Raw genomic sequence first — 16,178 nt, 5'->3', positions numbered from 1 at the left:
GTTTCGCAATTTTTCGCAAACAATGCACATTTTTTATATATCAATCTATATAGGCCTATATAGTTGATATTATCCATTATTATCAGGGAGTTTATTGATTCTCACTTAGGCCTAGATAAAAGGAAAATATAATAAAAAGTCTGTTTGTCGTAACAGAGTTAACAAAAACTGAGTTGGCCGTCGTTTTTTCCCCTTCCCATTTAATATGCATGGTGTTCTACTTTGCTATTTGCCAGTAGAAAAAAAGTAAAGCAATGAAAATTTTGGTAGGCCAGCACATTTTGGGGGTTGATATTTGAATTTCAAAAATAAAAGTAGGAAGGTTTCACAAGGGTCGGTGGGTTACTGTTTTTTTATCTTTTCTTTTTTTTCATTTTGCTTAGTTTTACCTAATGCTTAGGATCACAATTCTGATGAATGAACAAAAGAATATGAAAAACGTATACACATAATAAATTAAAAGTCTTATACTCGACGAAATCCCTATAATTTACCAATAATCCCCTGTCTAAAAAAATATGAAAGAAGTAATCAAACAAAATCTTAGGCCCGTCTGATTGTGCCTGAATGTTTGTAGAGATTCATTCTAAATTTTACTGCAAAATAATATAAGGTGTCTCGATTACATTCCTATCTTTTTTCTAATATAATTATAACAAGAGTAAAGATGGTCCACTGTACATGGAAAAGAGGTAGGATATGTTCTAATCGTATTTGATGATTTTATTTTCATTTTTATAGGTTATTAAACCAGAGGGGAAAATGGGAGTAGGCACTGTGTTATCTCAAAAACCTATCATTTAAACTATAGTCCAATTCTATAAAATGATCTGTTGAATAATATATCTATGTTTTTATTCTGATGGTATCGCAATTTTTAAGTCATGAAAAATGAATCGAAATCTAGGAGTTACAGGGAGAATTTTGATAAATCCGAGATTACAAATAATTAGTTGCACAGTTCCCATAATTATGGGGATATTATTATTGAGGATGTTGCATATATTTTTGATTACTATTGATAATCATGTATTATGTACATATTTATATTCGCGGACACGTAAGTTGTATCCAGCCCCCCGCAGAAGAAAAGTGAATACAGAAATTGATGAATTCTAGAAAGCCTTGGTTATACGTGAAAAGTCAATTCAAAAGGCAATATAATTAAATAATGCACGTCGCAGGATCGAAATTGTCCGAGTGAATTGAACATCGGAGTATAGTGATCGGGCAGTAGTAAAACATACCCAGCGCCGCTGAGCTGAGAAAGTGCATGCATGTGTGCAGATACGAACAATATCATTGAGCAATGATCATATAAACACAGTCAGTTACACACTATTCACTTTCATAATTTTCATGCAATACAAGTGGTACATATCTTAGGATAATTCACAGTAACTGGATGGGGGGAAATTAAAGTAAAATAAAACAAAAAGCACATCACTTACCACATGCAATGTTCACTCGCTGCAGGCGCTGTACACATGTGAAATGCTCATAATTTGCCCCGTATCTTGCAGAACATAGTCATTATGCAGTAACGATATGAGTACTCGCAGTTCTGCGAAAATAGTATATCAGATCTGTATTCGTGCTCTAATAAAAATAGACTTCATCCCTTTGCCAATATGTTCGATAGCAGAGATTAACTGATTATTATGCCTACTAAAGTGAGGTATGTTGACCTTGTTTGAGACAATAAATAAAAGGATAGACCAAAAAGAGAGAGGGTCTTCTAACGTACCAGCTCTGGTTCACAACTCACAACACATGCGAGCAGCAAGATCGCTACTCGCACTCACAGTCACTCACACACACGGGGCCATGGGGTTACATAGCTTAGCATACAACGGTACACTTAATGAGATCGGCATTAATCTCATCGTAATAACAATTCGGCAAGGTTCGGCTTTCGATGGAATGCCAATAGTAAATATTTACTCCGTTGCCACCCCTATTGGTGATCCCCCCTTTTGGGAAGTTTTCGGGACGTCTCGTCTGCTTGAAAAGACCCATTCGGCAAATTTCGGCAACCCAGATAGGCGTGGCTAATGCAAAACAGACGGAAGTAATTCAATGCACTGATTGTGTGTGCTTTCAGCTGCATCCCATATTTGGAGTGTGTCGGAAGTACCTAACCCAGTAGGCGGAGCTAATACAATGAAGAGTTCGATCCGTCCTGCTTGTAGGGAAAATCACGTTTGGTTTTTAATATGTCTTTCTTTTGATGGATTTTTCATTCTATTATATACCTCAACTACATTAGAAATACAATTTCAAAGCGTATGTGTTCTTCTTATAGCTCTAATTGAGTTTAGAAAAAGAACTACAGCGACCCACCACGTCCGTAGCGTATCTTATCACCCCTACAATTATAATGCAGCGTTCCAAAATCTTTAGATTGTTGCTAGGGAATGGCTCGGACCGTTTGACGTCAATGTGCGTCATTGTACCACGTGACTGAAACGTCACAGGCTCTTCCCTAATTTGGCCGAGGATTCTCATGAATGAAATCGAATAAAAATACTTGCAGCTCGTCTGTTCGGCATTCGACAGTTCGGATTTACTCGACTCCGCATCGGTAAAACTCGTAACACTGGCAGTGTTTAAGCATTTTAACTCCATGAAGTTGGTGTCACAAGACATAGTGACATTTACTTGAGCAAATTCTAATGATCGCTTGATCGACCTACACTCACCTCAGATTTTTTCAGACGTATGAGTAAGAAGTCCAAGGAATCAAGCGAGATGCGTATGGATCTGGACACCCTCTCACAAGTGGCACTCAGTCAGTTTGATACTAGTTTGTTCAACAACACATTAGCATCGCCGGCTGAGCCTTGCCCCCTCACCACGACAGACGTGCTTACCCTGGCTACTATGACTATGAGCGCCCCTCAGAGTTTCAACTTCACTCCGGACCTGCCTACACTTGAAGGTGGGTGGCTGTTATTTTCCTTGCTCTTCTTCAGCTTTTTTTTTTTAATTTAGATTATGTTCCTACCTCTCAACATGTTATAGCCACTGATAGTCATTTGTCGCCAGTGCCTCATAGATGTTAGTCGTCCTATACCACCTGCTCTCCTTCTCTTTACTAAATATATTTTTCGCCTTCATTGGAATTACTTGGCTTAACCATTCTTCACCATGAGGAGATTTTACTACGGTGAATTTCTTAGCTCTTTTCCATATTTTCTTCTCGACTCGTACTACCCCACACTTAGATACATCACACTGCCTCTCGTTTATTTTTCGGCTTGCTTCTTCGATTGACTTAGCTTTTTTTTTAAATTCAACTCACACTTAGCTTGTTCTGGATTTTTGTTTATTTCGACAATTCTTTAGGAATATTTATTTCAATCAACTTCAGAATTGATTTTTATTTTTCAAATGCTACCACGCAACATTGCTTGAACATTATTCGAGTGTCGTCTGCTAAGCTCAGTCACACGTGGAGTCCCGTAGCTCAAGCTTTACCAGCTGTAGTCAGCCTTGTTTACCTCTCGCGTCAATGTCATTGGAGAGCCAGTGTGTATATTTCCTGGCTTCCCCTCTGCATTGATGCGACCCATGCAAGCGTGCAATATACAACAGCGAATAATAGGTCGGGTGGCAGTGTGACGTATTTACGTGCTAACCTATAGGGTATCCCCGTACACTATATTTTCTCACCACTCACTCGCGTGCTGGTTGCATATTGGCGTACACTCCCTCTTCTGTTTGTCATTCGCCAACGCACCGCACAGCTGATCGGAGTGGTTGTAAATCAGTTGGTTTACTGTCATACTCGGCGCTGGTCGCTTGAACTGTCACTTGGGTTTCAATACTTCTTCAACAATCGGACTTTGCTAGAAATAACAGACCCAATGTATCATTTACTTTTTGTGACTAAGATATCTTCATGGCATTAAACCTTGCTCGTTCATTCTACTACTTTTGCAATACAGGTCCCATGGAGGATTTTGAATTCAAGCCTCAAGTTACCGAAGGAGGGTTTGTCGAGCCGGACCACAACATGAACAACCAGCGGGGAGAGTCCGGGGTGATGACTGGTTACAACACCGTCGCCATGACCAATGTCCAGCCGGCTCATATGTCTCCTGTTTCTGGAAGCAGCCCTGATAGTTCACCCACTCCTAATGCTTGGTGGACGCCTGCGACCACGTCCATGCCAAGTGGGATAGGCAGTATCATCACAACGTCGAATAGTTTGATCAACGAAGCGGTTTCGGCTCAACCTATCGTGTCCTGTGATACGGCTTGTTACACGCCAAGCAGCACCTCAAGCTTTCAGATCGCCAGCACCCAGGCAGTAATCAACCCTCAGGAACTATCGCCCCAATCCTCCCCGTACACATGTGCCTACACGCACCCAGCCACATCGCTCGTGCCTTCGACACCGTACGAGCAGATCCCAGAGAACTTATCTGTTCAGTCATCCGCGCAGGGCGTTTGTTCACCATTCGAACAAACAGTCAAAGTTGATGGAGTGCTCAAATATTCCTGGCCATCAGCCCATGACATGAGCTCAGCTTTTGGTCGCCCAGCCGTGTCTTCGCCGCACCACAATATCAAAATGGGTGGTGTGCACCATACAGGACAAAGTACTAGCCCTCAGCCAGCCCAAATATTGCCTTCGAGAACCCAGCAAGTTTCACTCGGTAACGCACCTATGATGGTCCACATATCCCCCGCGGACATGATATCACAACCCTATCAAGCGAGCCAGGGTTCCGTTGGGAAGACCACGTCCAAACCCCGAAAATACACCAGCCGACCAGGCAAGACGCCGCCTCATGAGCGCCCTTACGCCTGCCCGTCGGAGAACTGCGACCGGCGGTTCTCTCGCTCCGACGAGCTTACGAGGCACATCCGCATCCATACCGGACAGAAACCGTTCCAGTGTCGCATCTGTATGAGGAATTTCAGCCGTAGCGACCACCTGACGACCCACATCCGGACCCATACCGGTGAGAAACCTTTCTCCTGCGAGACATGCGGACGAAAATTTGCTCGCAGCGACGAGAGGAAACGACACAGCAAAATCCATCTCCGCCAAAAGGTCAAGAAGGAGGTGGAATCAATGAAAAATCTGAACACTTGTGGATATCAACAGAGCCCGTCAGCTGCATCGTCTCCTCCTATGCCTGTTAGTGCCGCATCGGTGGTTACTACTTCTTAAACTTTTCCTTGAACGATCCCATTTATTGTGATCTCTCTTTTTTCTGTTGTTTGTTTTTGCACATCCCTCTGCGAAGACGACATCGCCTCGTCGTGCGGTTCGACGTCGCTGTTCGGCACCGGCCGGCAACCGCCGGCTACCAAGGAAGCGGCTTGATGTGAGACGCGTATCAGCTTGAACTGGTGCGAGTGAGTAGCACAGTGATGTGCAACATGATGGTCGACTGACTAACTCAAGTAATATTCAACGTCTTGCACAACTCTGTATCGGTGAAAATTATCCATCTTTCATGTTTTTTGTGAGAATTCTGTAGAATTATGTTCACATTATTTCATGTCGCGCTACATGCAGAGTATACTGCTTTGTTATATTTTCTATGTTTTGATCTAAAGCGATAACAAGAAATAAACACAGGCTGGTTGATCCTTGTTCCATACAATTTTTTGCTAAAACACAATTTGTATTCATAACAAAAAATTTCGGTATCTATGAATTGTTTCATGTATTTTATGCTGCGCATAAGATAGTTCATTGTGCAGGGCACACGCTAACACTGCTTCCAAAATTCAAAATATAACATTTACGAAAGCTGCTGGTCAGTTGAAAAGCTCTTTATTTTTTACCCAAAAAGTTATTCAAATTTGAAAATGTTTTTTTAACTTACAAATATTTATCTTCATTCAAGTTATGAAAGTACACTTCCTTATGAATCATTCAATTTCGATTTCATTAACCTGTCATTGCATTCGAAAAGTCTTGATGACTTGACGTAAAATTCATTCGCAATTTCTAAACTATATTTCTGTACTTCCTACGATGACACTTACTTTCCATGGTATTTGTTGTGGGTTTGTGGCCGAATGGCGTTTCTCTGAGACCAAACTCTTGCTTGCTACTGCCAATTTAGCAGCCAACGTTACGACTTCAATGAAATAAGTACATTGCTTCAACACTATCAACTCATTTTTTTGAAACTCAGTCAATTTGTTCAAAATGCAATTGTTGTTTTCATTTGATTAAGTTTAAATCTACGCAAAATATTGTACCAGTGTATAGAACTCATCACACGCAGATAATATGCATGCATCTTGCTAAGAGAAGAAATATGCTGCAAAAATATCACGATTATTTATATGTACCGGTGTGGTGATTCCTTTAAGTTGAATTTTATATGTCTACATGTTTGTATTAAAGATGCTATTTCGTTCAGTTTAATTAAAGCTGTGGTTTTGTAAGTTTGTAGAAAGTCGTAGACGACAGCCATTTTTTTTATAGCAAAAACGCCGAAAACTACACAGCTAGTTCATTTGTCAGTGCCTATAAAACGAAGGTGAGCCTGAAGCCATTTGGGTAAAAATACGGGTGTTGCTATTACCCATAGTGGAAAGATTTGGAAATATTTCATTTTTTTAGTGTGCTCAAGTTGCCATGTTTCTATTTCAGTTTAAGAAAGACAAATTGTTGAGTGCCACCTTCTTAAAATGTCAACTCATACAGTAAGCTTTTGAAAAGCGTCTCTTTGATAGCACCTGATAAATCGATAAAATGCATAGTTGCACCGTTCCATGTTGTTATATTTCTATGTAAAAGGTGAAACAGTAACAGTAATCTACGTCTGATTTTGGTGTATTAATTTATCATTTTTCGTGGAAATTTTTTGTTATTGATATTGCAAAAAACAACATCACACTGTTCATGAAGCATAACATCTTGTGAACAGAAGGAAAATCACACGTGCCTATTCATTAAGATGGGGGGAGGGGAATGTTTAAAAAAAAGGGAATTAAAAAAAACAGTTATGTATCAGGATTATTTTGCAAAGTATACCCAGAGAGGAAAACTATTCCAACAAAGCGATCGTTTCACTGTTATGTTCTTAGTCGTCGAATTTGATGTTTTAATTTTTTTTCAGATTTTACTTTGATTCGTTCATCTCCTGCAGAAAACAGCCGTTTATTGTCCGGTGCCTATAAGTTGGAATGTTCGTTGTACAAGTTTTGATTTTATTTTACATATGTATATAGATATCTTTATATTTATACACATCAGAAATTTGTTATATCGTATCTTTGATACTATGCATTAGCTCTTATTACACATCACGTCATCGTCATGATCGTTTATGTCCAGCAAAAAAATAAATCCTGCGCATGTACATAGTTGCGATGTCTGTTGTATACTATATCGTATTATACCATGCCTTGGAAGTTGTAAAGGGGCGGTATAAAGAGAGCTGGAGGAAAAAAAATAATAAAATATTTTTGTCATGAGGTGCACAAAAATCTACAATACATCCATCTGTAAAATGGTGATTATTTATCTTGTATGACATGAGTTTTGACTGGAGCATAATGTTGGTAGAAAGTGGATGAATGTGAGAGAATGCTGCATAAAACGTGATGAGAAATCGAATATATAAAAATGATCATGATTATTTATGTCTTAAAAAGGAGTACATGGAAAATCTAAATTGATCTGAATGTTAAACATATTGATGGTGATGTTGATATGCAGAATACATGTATATGCATGTAGATGAGGGGAGAAAGACTTGAGATGCGAATGTTGTAAATGAGAATGTTGTGAATGCTGATGTTATCATCTGAAAAGAAAATGATTATGTCTGCCCAGAAACTACTGAAATTCACCTACAGGCTTCCCTTCACCAATAACAAAATGATAATAATTTCACCTGAAATAATTTCAAAAAAATAAATCGTAATTTTTATTCAGCCCATTACATCATCTGTTTTATATATCCACTGTAAGAAGGCAAACTTTTTAAAACGTTGAAGGTGGTGTTTTTTGGATTAGGTTGAATTTTTTAATCTGAGAATTAAAGATTTATATATATTGATTAAAAAATCTAAACTAATTTTATATTTTCCGTGATGGTCATCTAGCCATAATTCTAGGAACTAAAAAGTGTTCAATTTGAAATACGTTTATAAATAATTCAAATTCAAACAGTCAAATGTAACCTTATGGTCTAACATACTGTAACATTCATTGGTCATGAATATGATCGAAATTGAAATAAATATAGGCCTTTATGGGAATGAGAGGATTTTATCACATGAATTGCCGAACGTGGGAGTAAAATTCAGACAAAACTTCATAAATCAGACATCGATGGATGAAAATAGGAAAAGACGTAGATGACCAAAAGAGATTAAGTTGAAAAAAAAAGGTATAGCCCGTTTGCCCACTTTGTCAGCCGTCTGCATAAAACATGCATGAGATGAAAAAAAAGCGTAGGCCAAGTATGACTCAATGAAATAAAAAACAAAACCATGTAATACTTGCTTTTCCCCCTGTATTATACAGGTTGTTTTATAGTTCAAGAATAGCGAGCATCCCACACTTGTGAGTGGGCTGGAGCCGGCGTGAAGAGACGAGCGAAGAGGTATCAATCCGCATGCCCTCGCATCCATAAAAATATAATGCTCTACAATCTACCCTCCCAATATGAATAACGCACTTGAAATCATGTGATCATGGCTTCTCGATTGTGAGGTGGCCCTAAACAAACTTATATCATGCTATAACCATGATAACTTTGGCAGAAATGTGACCACAAATCAACAATTTCGTGTTGAATCTCGAAGAAATTATCATTTAAAAGATCCTCAAAATATTCATTCATCCGACTTGTTGTCCTCTTCCTTCCTTTCTTCCTTCCTTCCATCCTTTCTTTCTCTCTCTCTTTCTTCCTTTCTTAGTCATCTATCTTTCCATATGTCTGTCTGTCACTCTGTCTACCTATCTATCTATGGATGTACACTCTAAAAATAGAAAGTACAATTTTACCCATTGGGTAAAAAGGGAACAAGCATGTTTGCTTGGTATTTTCCCCCTCAATATTGGGTAAAATGCATGTTTGAAGGGTAAAGTTCAACGCAACATTACGAAGAAATTACAAAATATGTTTTTACCCAACAAACTTGGATGCACCCATTTTACCCAATATTGGGTAAACCTTTTTTAGAGTGTATCTATCTATTTATCCATCTGTAACTCTATCCGACTATCTATCTCTATTTATCTGTCTGTCTGTCTATCTACATGATCTATCTATATTTTTCTTTATCTATCTATTTATCTGTTTTATATATCAAAAGTATAAATGGATGATACAATGCATGCATATGTAACATTGATAACGATTATCTTCACCTAAACTACAATCTTAAAAATTTAGGCAACATATACTGTCCACACAACAGTTGGTTAAAACTTTTTCCAGTTCTGGGTAGTTTTAAACCAATGATTTGTGATTTGGGTGAAAACTACACTGTATTGGTTGAAAACTACCCAGAATTGGGTAAATTGTTTAACCAATTATTATGTGGACAGTATGTTGCCCAACATTTCAAGAGTGTATAACCATTTTAAAACATGTTTAAAGGGCAGAGGGGTGACCACTTTTGATATATCAAGATATTTGTTTTTCAACAAAGCCCGAATCCAGCACATTCGATCAAAAAGTTTTAAATAGTAGTCTCTGTGAAACAAATATCAAAACGATTTGGTAAAGTGATCAAAGCGCTTCGACCATGATGACCAAAATAATGATAGGCCGGGACCCCGTCTTACAAAGAGTTACGATTGATCTGATCAAGTACAAGGTTATTGAAATCCATCAATGTCATAAATTCTTCTTTAGGAAATTATGTCCTTTGAAAACAAAGAGAATCATACTTACCGTAATTATCAAGAAAGCAGTGAATGTATTAATATACATCATACACTCTAAAAAAGGATTGGTCAAAATGACCAATCTGTTGGTTAATATTGTGTCCGACCGATAAAATTGGTCAAAAGCAACCAAATTATCGGTTCAAATCGACCAAAAAATTTGGTAGATATTGACCAATTTTATCGGTCGGACACATATTAACCAACAGATTGGTCATTTTGATCAATCCTTTTTAATAGTGCATATCTAGAAAATATTTTGAACACGTATTTAGATGTTGACGTTAGTGGCTTTCCATAGTTATGACTGATAGAATCAATCGTAACTCTTTGTAAGACGGCTCAGAGTCATTCGTAAAATATTTTCACCAAAGACTTAGTGATACTGGCAAATTTATTGATCAAACTGTTACATATTATTTTTATCAATCCATGCTTACCAATGCTTATTACCAAGCCGGCCTTTCATATATATAGAGCGTATAAAAGTAATTTATTGCATTTATTGATTTCGTTTGAATATCCTTTTTGAAGTTAATTCAAACGTATCTAGAAGTTATGGGTTCAAAGTTATACATACTTCAAGAATTTGATCATTTCGGTTTTAATAAGATAAACAAATCAATAAAGAAAATGAAAAATACAATCATTTTAAGGAAAAACATTACTTTGTAGTCAGTGCAGCCATAATGTAAGTGTCGACTCGATTATGAAGTCGAAATGACTCGGTGTCCCAATTAATCAATTTGACTCAAAAATCTATATGCAGTCCACTGGAAAATTGACCCGATTAGAGTTAAAGTATTTCGGAAACATCTTTAACTCGACAAAGGGATTTACTCCCTTCCGAGTAAAAATTTACTTATAGGGGACAATGGGAGAGAAGGACTTAAGATTTTATACACTAATAAAACAAATTATTTGAATGAATTTATGAATGGGTCAGTTGTGTGCATGTGTTACTTTTGGAATGTTTCCCTATTTTCAAGTATATTAACAATAGGCTATTAAAGTAACAAAATATGCTGAAGATAATGCTTTCATTGTCGTATTGGCAATGAAAGCGTTATCTTCAGCATATGTTGTTACCTTACAGAAGCCAATACGTAAAACTTTAAATAGTTAAACCACAACTTTTGATAATTTTTTTTATTAGACCTGAGTTCAGAATACGGGCCACAATGGCTGACTGGAATATACATAAAATTGTGGTGCACTTGTTGTGAAAGTGTAGTGCACTTGTTTACTATATCGTCGTACAAAACCCTTTTTTCTTACGGAGGCCGTATGAACGTCGCAAGAATGTCGTAATAATTAGGCAAGAATTTGAAGGGTAGAGTGATAGTCATAGAATCCTTAAGTTATTGCGCTGATCGTAAGAACGAGGGCTCTTGCTGAGTTCGTAAGAACCCCTCACGAATGGATATTTAAAGGAGAATGAAACCATTGGAACAAGATAGCTTGTGTGAAAAAAGAAAAATCAAAGAAATAGATCAACGAAAGTTTGAGAAAAATCGGACAAATAATGAGAAAGTTATGAGCATTTGAATATTGCGATCACTAATGCTATGGAGATAGCAAATTGGCAATGCGACAAGGATGTGTGATGTCACTTGTGAACAACTCTCCCCATTACTTTAGGATATATTTCACTAGAATTGCCTCTTTTATCACATCTATCCATAAATCATGTCTTCTGTCCACATGAGGGCATGTAATACATATTTTTTAAGAATACATCATGGATAAAGGGTTTGTATCATCATAAGAAAAAGCAAAAAGAGACATTTTGAGGGTATTTTATAGTCCACCAAAGGGAAAGTTGTTCATCAGTGACATCACACATCCTAGTTGCATTGCCAATGTGAGGATCTCCATAGCAATAGTGATTGCAATATTCAAATGCTCATAACTTTCTCACTATTTGTCCGATTTTTCTCAAACTTTCTTTATTCTTATTCTTTGATTTTTCTGTTTCTACACAAGCCTATTTGTTCCAAAGGTTTCATTCCCCTTTACCTTTACCTTTACCCGAGATTCTGGAAGAATGCTGATGATCCCAGCAGTCGTGCTTCCAGTTCAAGTCCTTCATCCTTCTCGTAAGTAGGTATCTTCTCAGCAGTCATAGCTTGGAAATCTGCACCGTCCTCAACATTAGTATGATTTATGCATCATAGGGTGAGCAGTACCGCTGGTCTGCCCACACCTTGTCTAGCCTTATTTTGAAACTGTTCACCGTCTGAGCAGTGACTACCTCTTCGGGCAGCGAATTCCAGTCTTTTATGATACGCTGGCTGAAAACATCTTGTCTGATCTTCGTCAAGCATCTGGGTTTTGAGAGTTTCAGACTATGCCCTCTTGTGTTGCCTGTTGCATACTCAAAGAAAGTATCACCTGGAATGCGTTCAAATCCATGGATTATTTTGAACACCTGTATCATATCTCCTCGTCTTCTGCGGTACTCAAGAGAAGGAAGATTGAGTGCTTTTAATCTCTCTGTGTATGTGCAGTGTCTGATGGAATAGATCATTTTTGTTGCTCTCTTCTGTATCTTCTCAATGGCTTTACTGTCACTCTTAAATCTAGGATACCATATAGAGTTGCCAAAGTCAATGATCGGCCTGACAAGTCCTTTGTACAGTTTTGGGATTGTAGATTTGTCTCTACATTCAAAACTGCGGCGAATGCATGAAAGTATCCCATTGGCTTTTTTGACAACATATGCAACATGGTTATGAAATTTGAGATCTTCGTCAACCAGTATGCCAAGGTCTCTCTCCACTGCGGTATGCTCAAGAACGTCTTCTCCGAGTGAGTAGGAGTGTTTGACATTTCCAGGGCCTATGTGTAGTACTTTACACTTTTGGGAGTTAAAGTGCAATTGCCATCTATTACTCCAGTCAACTAGTGCATCAAGGTCAGCCTGAATAGCACAGAGGTCTTGATTAGTGGAGGCTTTGCCATATAGTTTCGTGTCATCGGCATATATCTTGACTTTCCCCTGAAGGCCGTCTGGTAGATCATTGATGCAGAGTACAAACATTGCTGGGCCGAGGATACTGCCTTGCGGCACTCCGCTCCTTACCCTTGTCCAGTCTGATAATTCATTATTGACTTTAACTCTCTGCTGTCTTCCTCGGAGAAAGTCTGTTATCCAGGCTTTGATTTCGCCACCTATACCATATGCCTCAAGTTTGGAGAGGAGGCGCAGATGAGGGACACTATCGAAAGCTTTTTGGAAATCCAGGTAGATTACATCGATAGGACTTCCTACATCCAGCATCACTGTCCATTCCTCCATAACCGTCAAGAGCTGTGTCACACATGAGCGTCCAGGAACAAAGCCATGCTGTTCATCACACAGAAGATCATTTTCTATAAGGTGGCCAACTATTTCATCCCGAATTAGTGATTCTAGGATTTTGCAAGGCACAGATGTCAAACTGATTGGTCTGTAATTTCGAACATCCACCTTGCTGCCTTTTTTGTGCACAGGTACTACATGACTGACCTTCCAGACACTTGGTAGTTTACCCTCTTTTAGTGATGCATTGTAGATCAAGGCAAGGGGCTTTGCAATAGAAACAGCAGTTGCCTTCAAAACACATGGGTGGATGCCATCTGGTCCTGCACTCTTATATTTTGACAAACTCACTAGTTTCTTATAGACGTCATCTTCCGAGATGGAGATGGAAGTTAATGGCATTCCTGAATACTTTGATGAAAGTGAAGGGATGGATGTCTTATCCTCATCAGTGAAGGTGGTTGCAAAGAACTCATTCAAAGCATCTGCTTTTCCTTTATCTGAAGATATAGGGTTTCCGTCTGGCCCTCTGATTTCCCCTAATCTACAGGATGTATTGAGCTTGCTATGGGCATACCGCCAAAATGCTTTGGGGTTGGACTTCACATTGAGAGCTATATCTTTCTCATAGATTCTGCATAATTTCTTGGTGGTAAATCTCAACTCTTTCGCCAATCTTTTTGCCCTCATGATGTCAACAGGGTGATTGGTTCTCTGTGCTTCCTTCCATGCACGATGTTTCTGGTTCTGTTTCCGAAGTGCCTCTTTAGTCATCCATCTCTGCTTCTTACGACGGTGTTTTGGATTAGACAGAGGTATGAATTTTTGCATTTTGTCTCTCAGGATATCACAAAAGTACTCCCATGCATCATCAACACTTTTGCCATCCAAAGCTGAGTCCCAATTGTTTTGATCAAGTTCTTCACACATTTCTTCATACTGTGCTCTGTGAAATTGGTAATGAGGAGTGGAGTTAAGGACTTGAGGACTGTACACTGTCAGATCAAAGAGGATTCCAATATGGTCACTTCTTCCAATACCAGGCACATAGTCGACATGGTTAATCATACCTTCCTCATTGGTGAATACAAGATCTAGCGTGCTGGGATGTTGTCCTTCTCTGTATCTGGTATGTTCACTGATATGCTGGTAAAGAAAACAATCAGCAACAGTTTCAATGAATTCTTGTTCAGCATGTGACCTTGCCCTTCCATGATCCCAATCAATGTTAGGATAATTGAAGTCGCCAGCTATGAGGACATGTGAGGGGTTGACAGAGGTGACTTGTGTGAAGGCATCTTTCAGTTCCTTATGGTTGTCTACTGATGGGCTCCTGTACATACATCCTATCAGTAGTTTCTCATATCCTCTAAGGCTCATCCAGATCCATACCGACTCTTGAAAATTGAACTGTAGATCACATTCATTGATGAGATGACAGAGATCATTAGCAACATATATAGCAACTCCTCTATGCCCATCCTCCAAGTTGCAGTGCATATCATACCCCTGTAGCATTAGATCTCCATGTGTTAGAGGGTTGTGATAGTTTTTAGGGAAGATCTCTGTTAATAGAACAACATCAATGTTCTGTGTTTGTAGAAGGAGAAGCATCTCATTTCGTTTGTTTAGGAGTGAGTCACAGTTTGTATAGAAGACTTTTATCTTCTTATTATTATTGGATTTTCTTGAAGGCATGGATAAATTTACACTCTCCTGTCCATCATCCTGCCCTTGATCATCGTTGGAATCCTCACTGCTTGTGGTATCCTCTTTGTCACTACTGTCCAGATCATCACTTTCAGTGTCACTCTCCATGTCACTTTCAAACAGAGAGTCGTCTGTGTCCCTCCTTTGACTTGTGTAGTCGGCGTCTCTACAAGAACTTTCCTCCTCAATTGTATTGCAAACATTATTAGGAAGATGGTCTTCTTCTTGTACATGTAGATTGCCAGTGTCTGTAGCCTTATTAAGTAGTGCATTATTTGAAGAGGGAGACTGATTATGCTGAACACTTCCTTCCATATCATTGTTCAATTTGTGTAAATCATCTGTGCCTAAGAATTCATTTAGATTAGAGCAGCTACAGCTAGCCATGCTACAGCTAGCCATGTTTGGCAAATTCACAAATGAATATGTTTCTTCCATTTGGTTCACACATCGACCTCTGACATCTTTTGTGCAGCACATGTTATTTCCATCATGCTTTGTGTTCTTACAAGCTTTTTGTCTTTCTTCATTTCCATCCTCACTGTTAGGGTCAAAATCCTTTCCCTTTAATGCAACCTGTGATATCTCCTCTTTAGTTTCATTTAAGACTTTATATTCAGCAAATGTTTTTTCACAGAGTTGCATTCTTTTATTCTCTAGTACTCTTTGCTCTAGTCAGAGTAAAGATAGTTTCTTTTCCCTATCTATGTCTCCTGCTCTCACTCCAGGATGGGTTACTGCACTATTCCTTTTTTCTACAGCTGGTTTCTCTTTGGCTACGCCTGTCTCATCGGTACTTTGCACGACTTGTTTAAGAATCAAAAAGCTAGCCTCAACCTCCTCATTATTTTGATATTTGGTAACATGGGATTTATCCTCACCGTGGAACTTTTCGGTGCATTGGGGATTTATTGTGACACTTGTATCTTTTGTCACTGTATCATTTTCTTTCATTCCTGTGATACTCATATTTTCTGCACCTTTCCCAGTTTCCTCTTCTTCCTGTGTATCTTGCATCCTTTGGGTCTCTCTGGTAATCCGTTCCTTAGCCTTCATCTTTCCTGTTTTATCCAATGTTTCATTCACTTCTTGCATCGTATCAGCACAAAGGAAGTTTCCTCCATTTGACATGTCTAGTACCTCTTTTTGATCTATTTCATGTGCTTGATACCTCATGTTAGGAGGATGAGCTCCAATACAATCTTGCTTCCTTTCATCATTATTTATCACTTCAGTCCTGGGTACTTTTGACTTTGTATCATTTTGTGTTTTTGCTACGTC

The 16,178-nt window shown here is 38.6% G+C and overlaps 1 protein-coding gene across 1 annotated transcript; it reads left to right on the top strand.

Annotated features, from left to right (window-relative positions):
- Nucleotides 1-2,503: 2,503 nt before the first annotated feature.
- LOC121424778 (early growth response protein 1-B-like) lies at nucleotides 2,504-7,476 on the top strand. Its single transcript, XM_041620553.1, has 2 exons — nucleotides 2,504-2,941; nucleotides 3,951-7,476. Exons 1-2 carry the CDS (start codon nucleotides 2,722-2,724, stop codon nucleotides 5,183-5,185), a joined length of 1,455 nt encoding a protein of 484 aa, XP_041476487.1. The 5' UTR covers nucleotides 2,504-2,721; the 3' UTR covers nucleotides 5,186-7,476.
- The last annotated feature ends 8,702 nt before the right edge of the window (nucleotides 7,477-16,178 follow it).

This window comes from Lytechinus variegatus, chromosome 12, assembly GCF_018143015.1.
Source record: "Lytechinus variegatus isolate NC3 chromosome 12, Lvar_3.0, whole genome shotgun sequence".
Lineage (NCBI taxonomy): Eukaryota > Metazoa > Echinodermata > Echinoidea > Temnopleuroida > Toxopneustidae > Lytechinus > Lytechinus variegatus.
The sequence above is the reverse complement of the archived record's forward strand: the minus strand, read 5'-3'. Positions and strand labels throughout refer to the sequence as shown.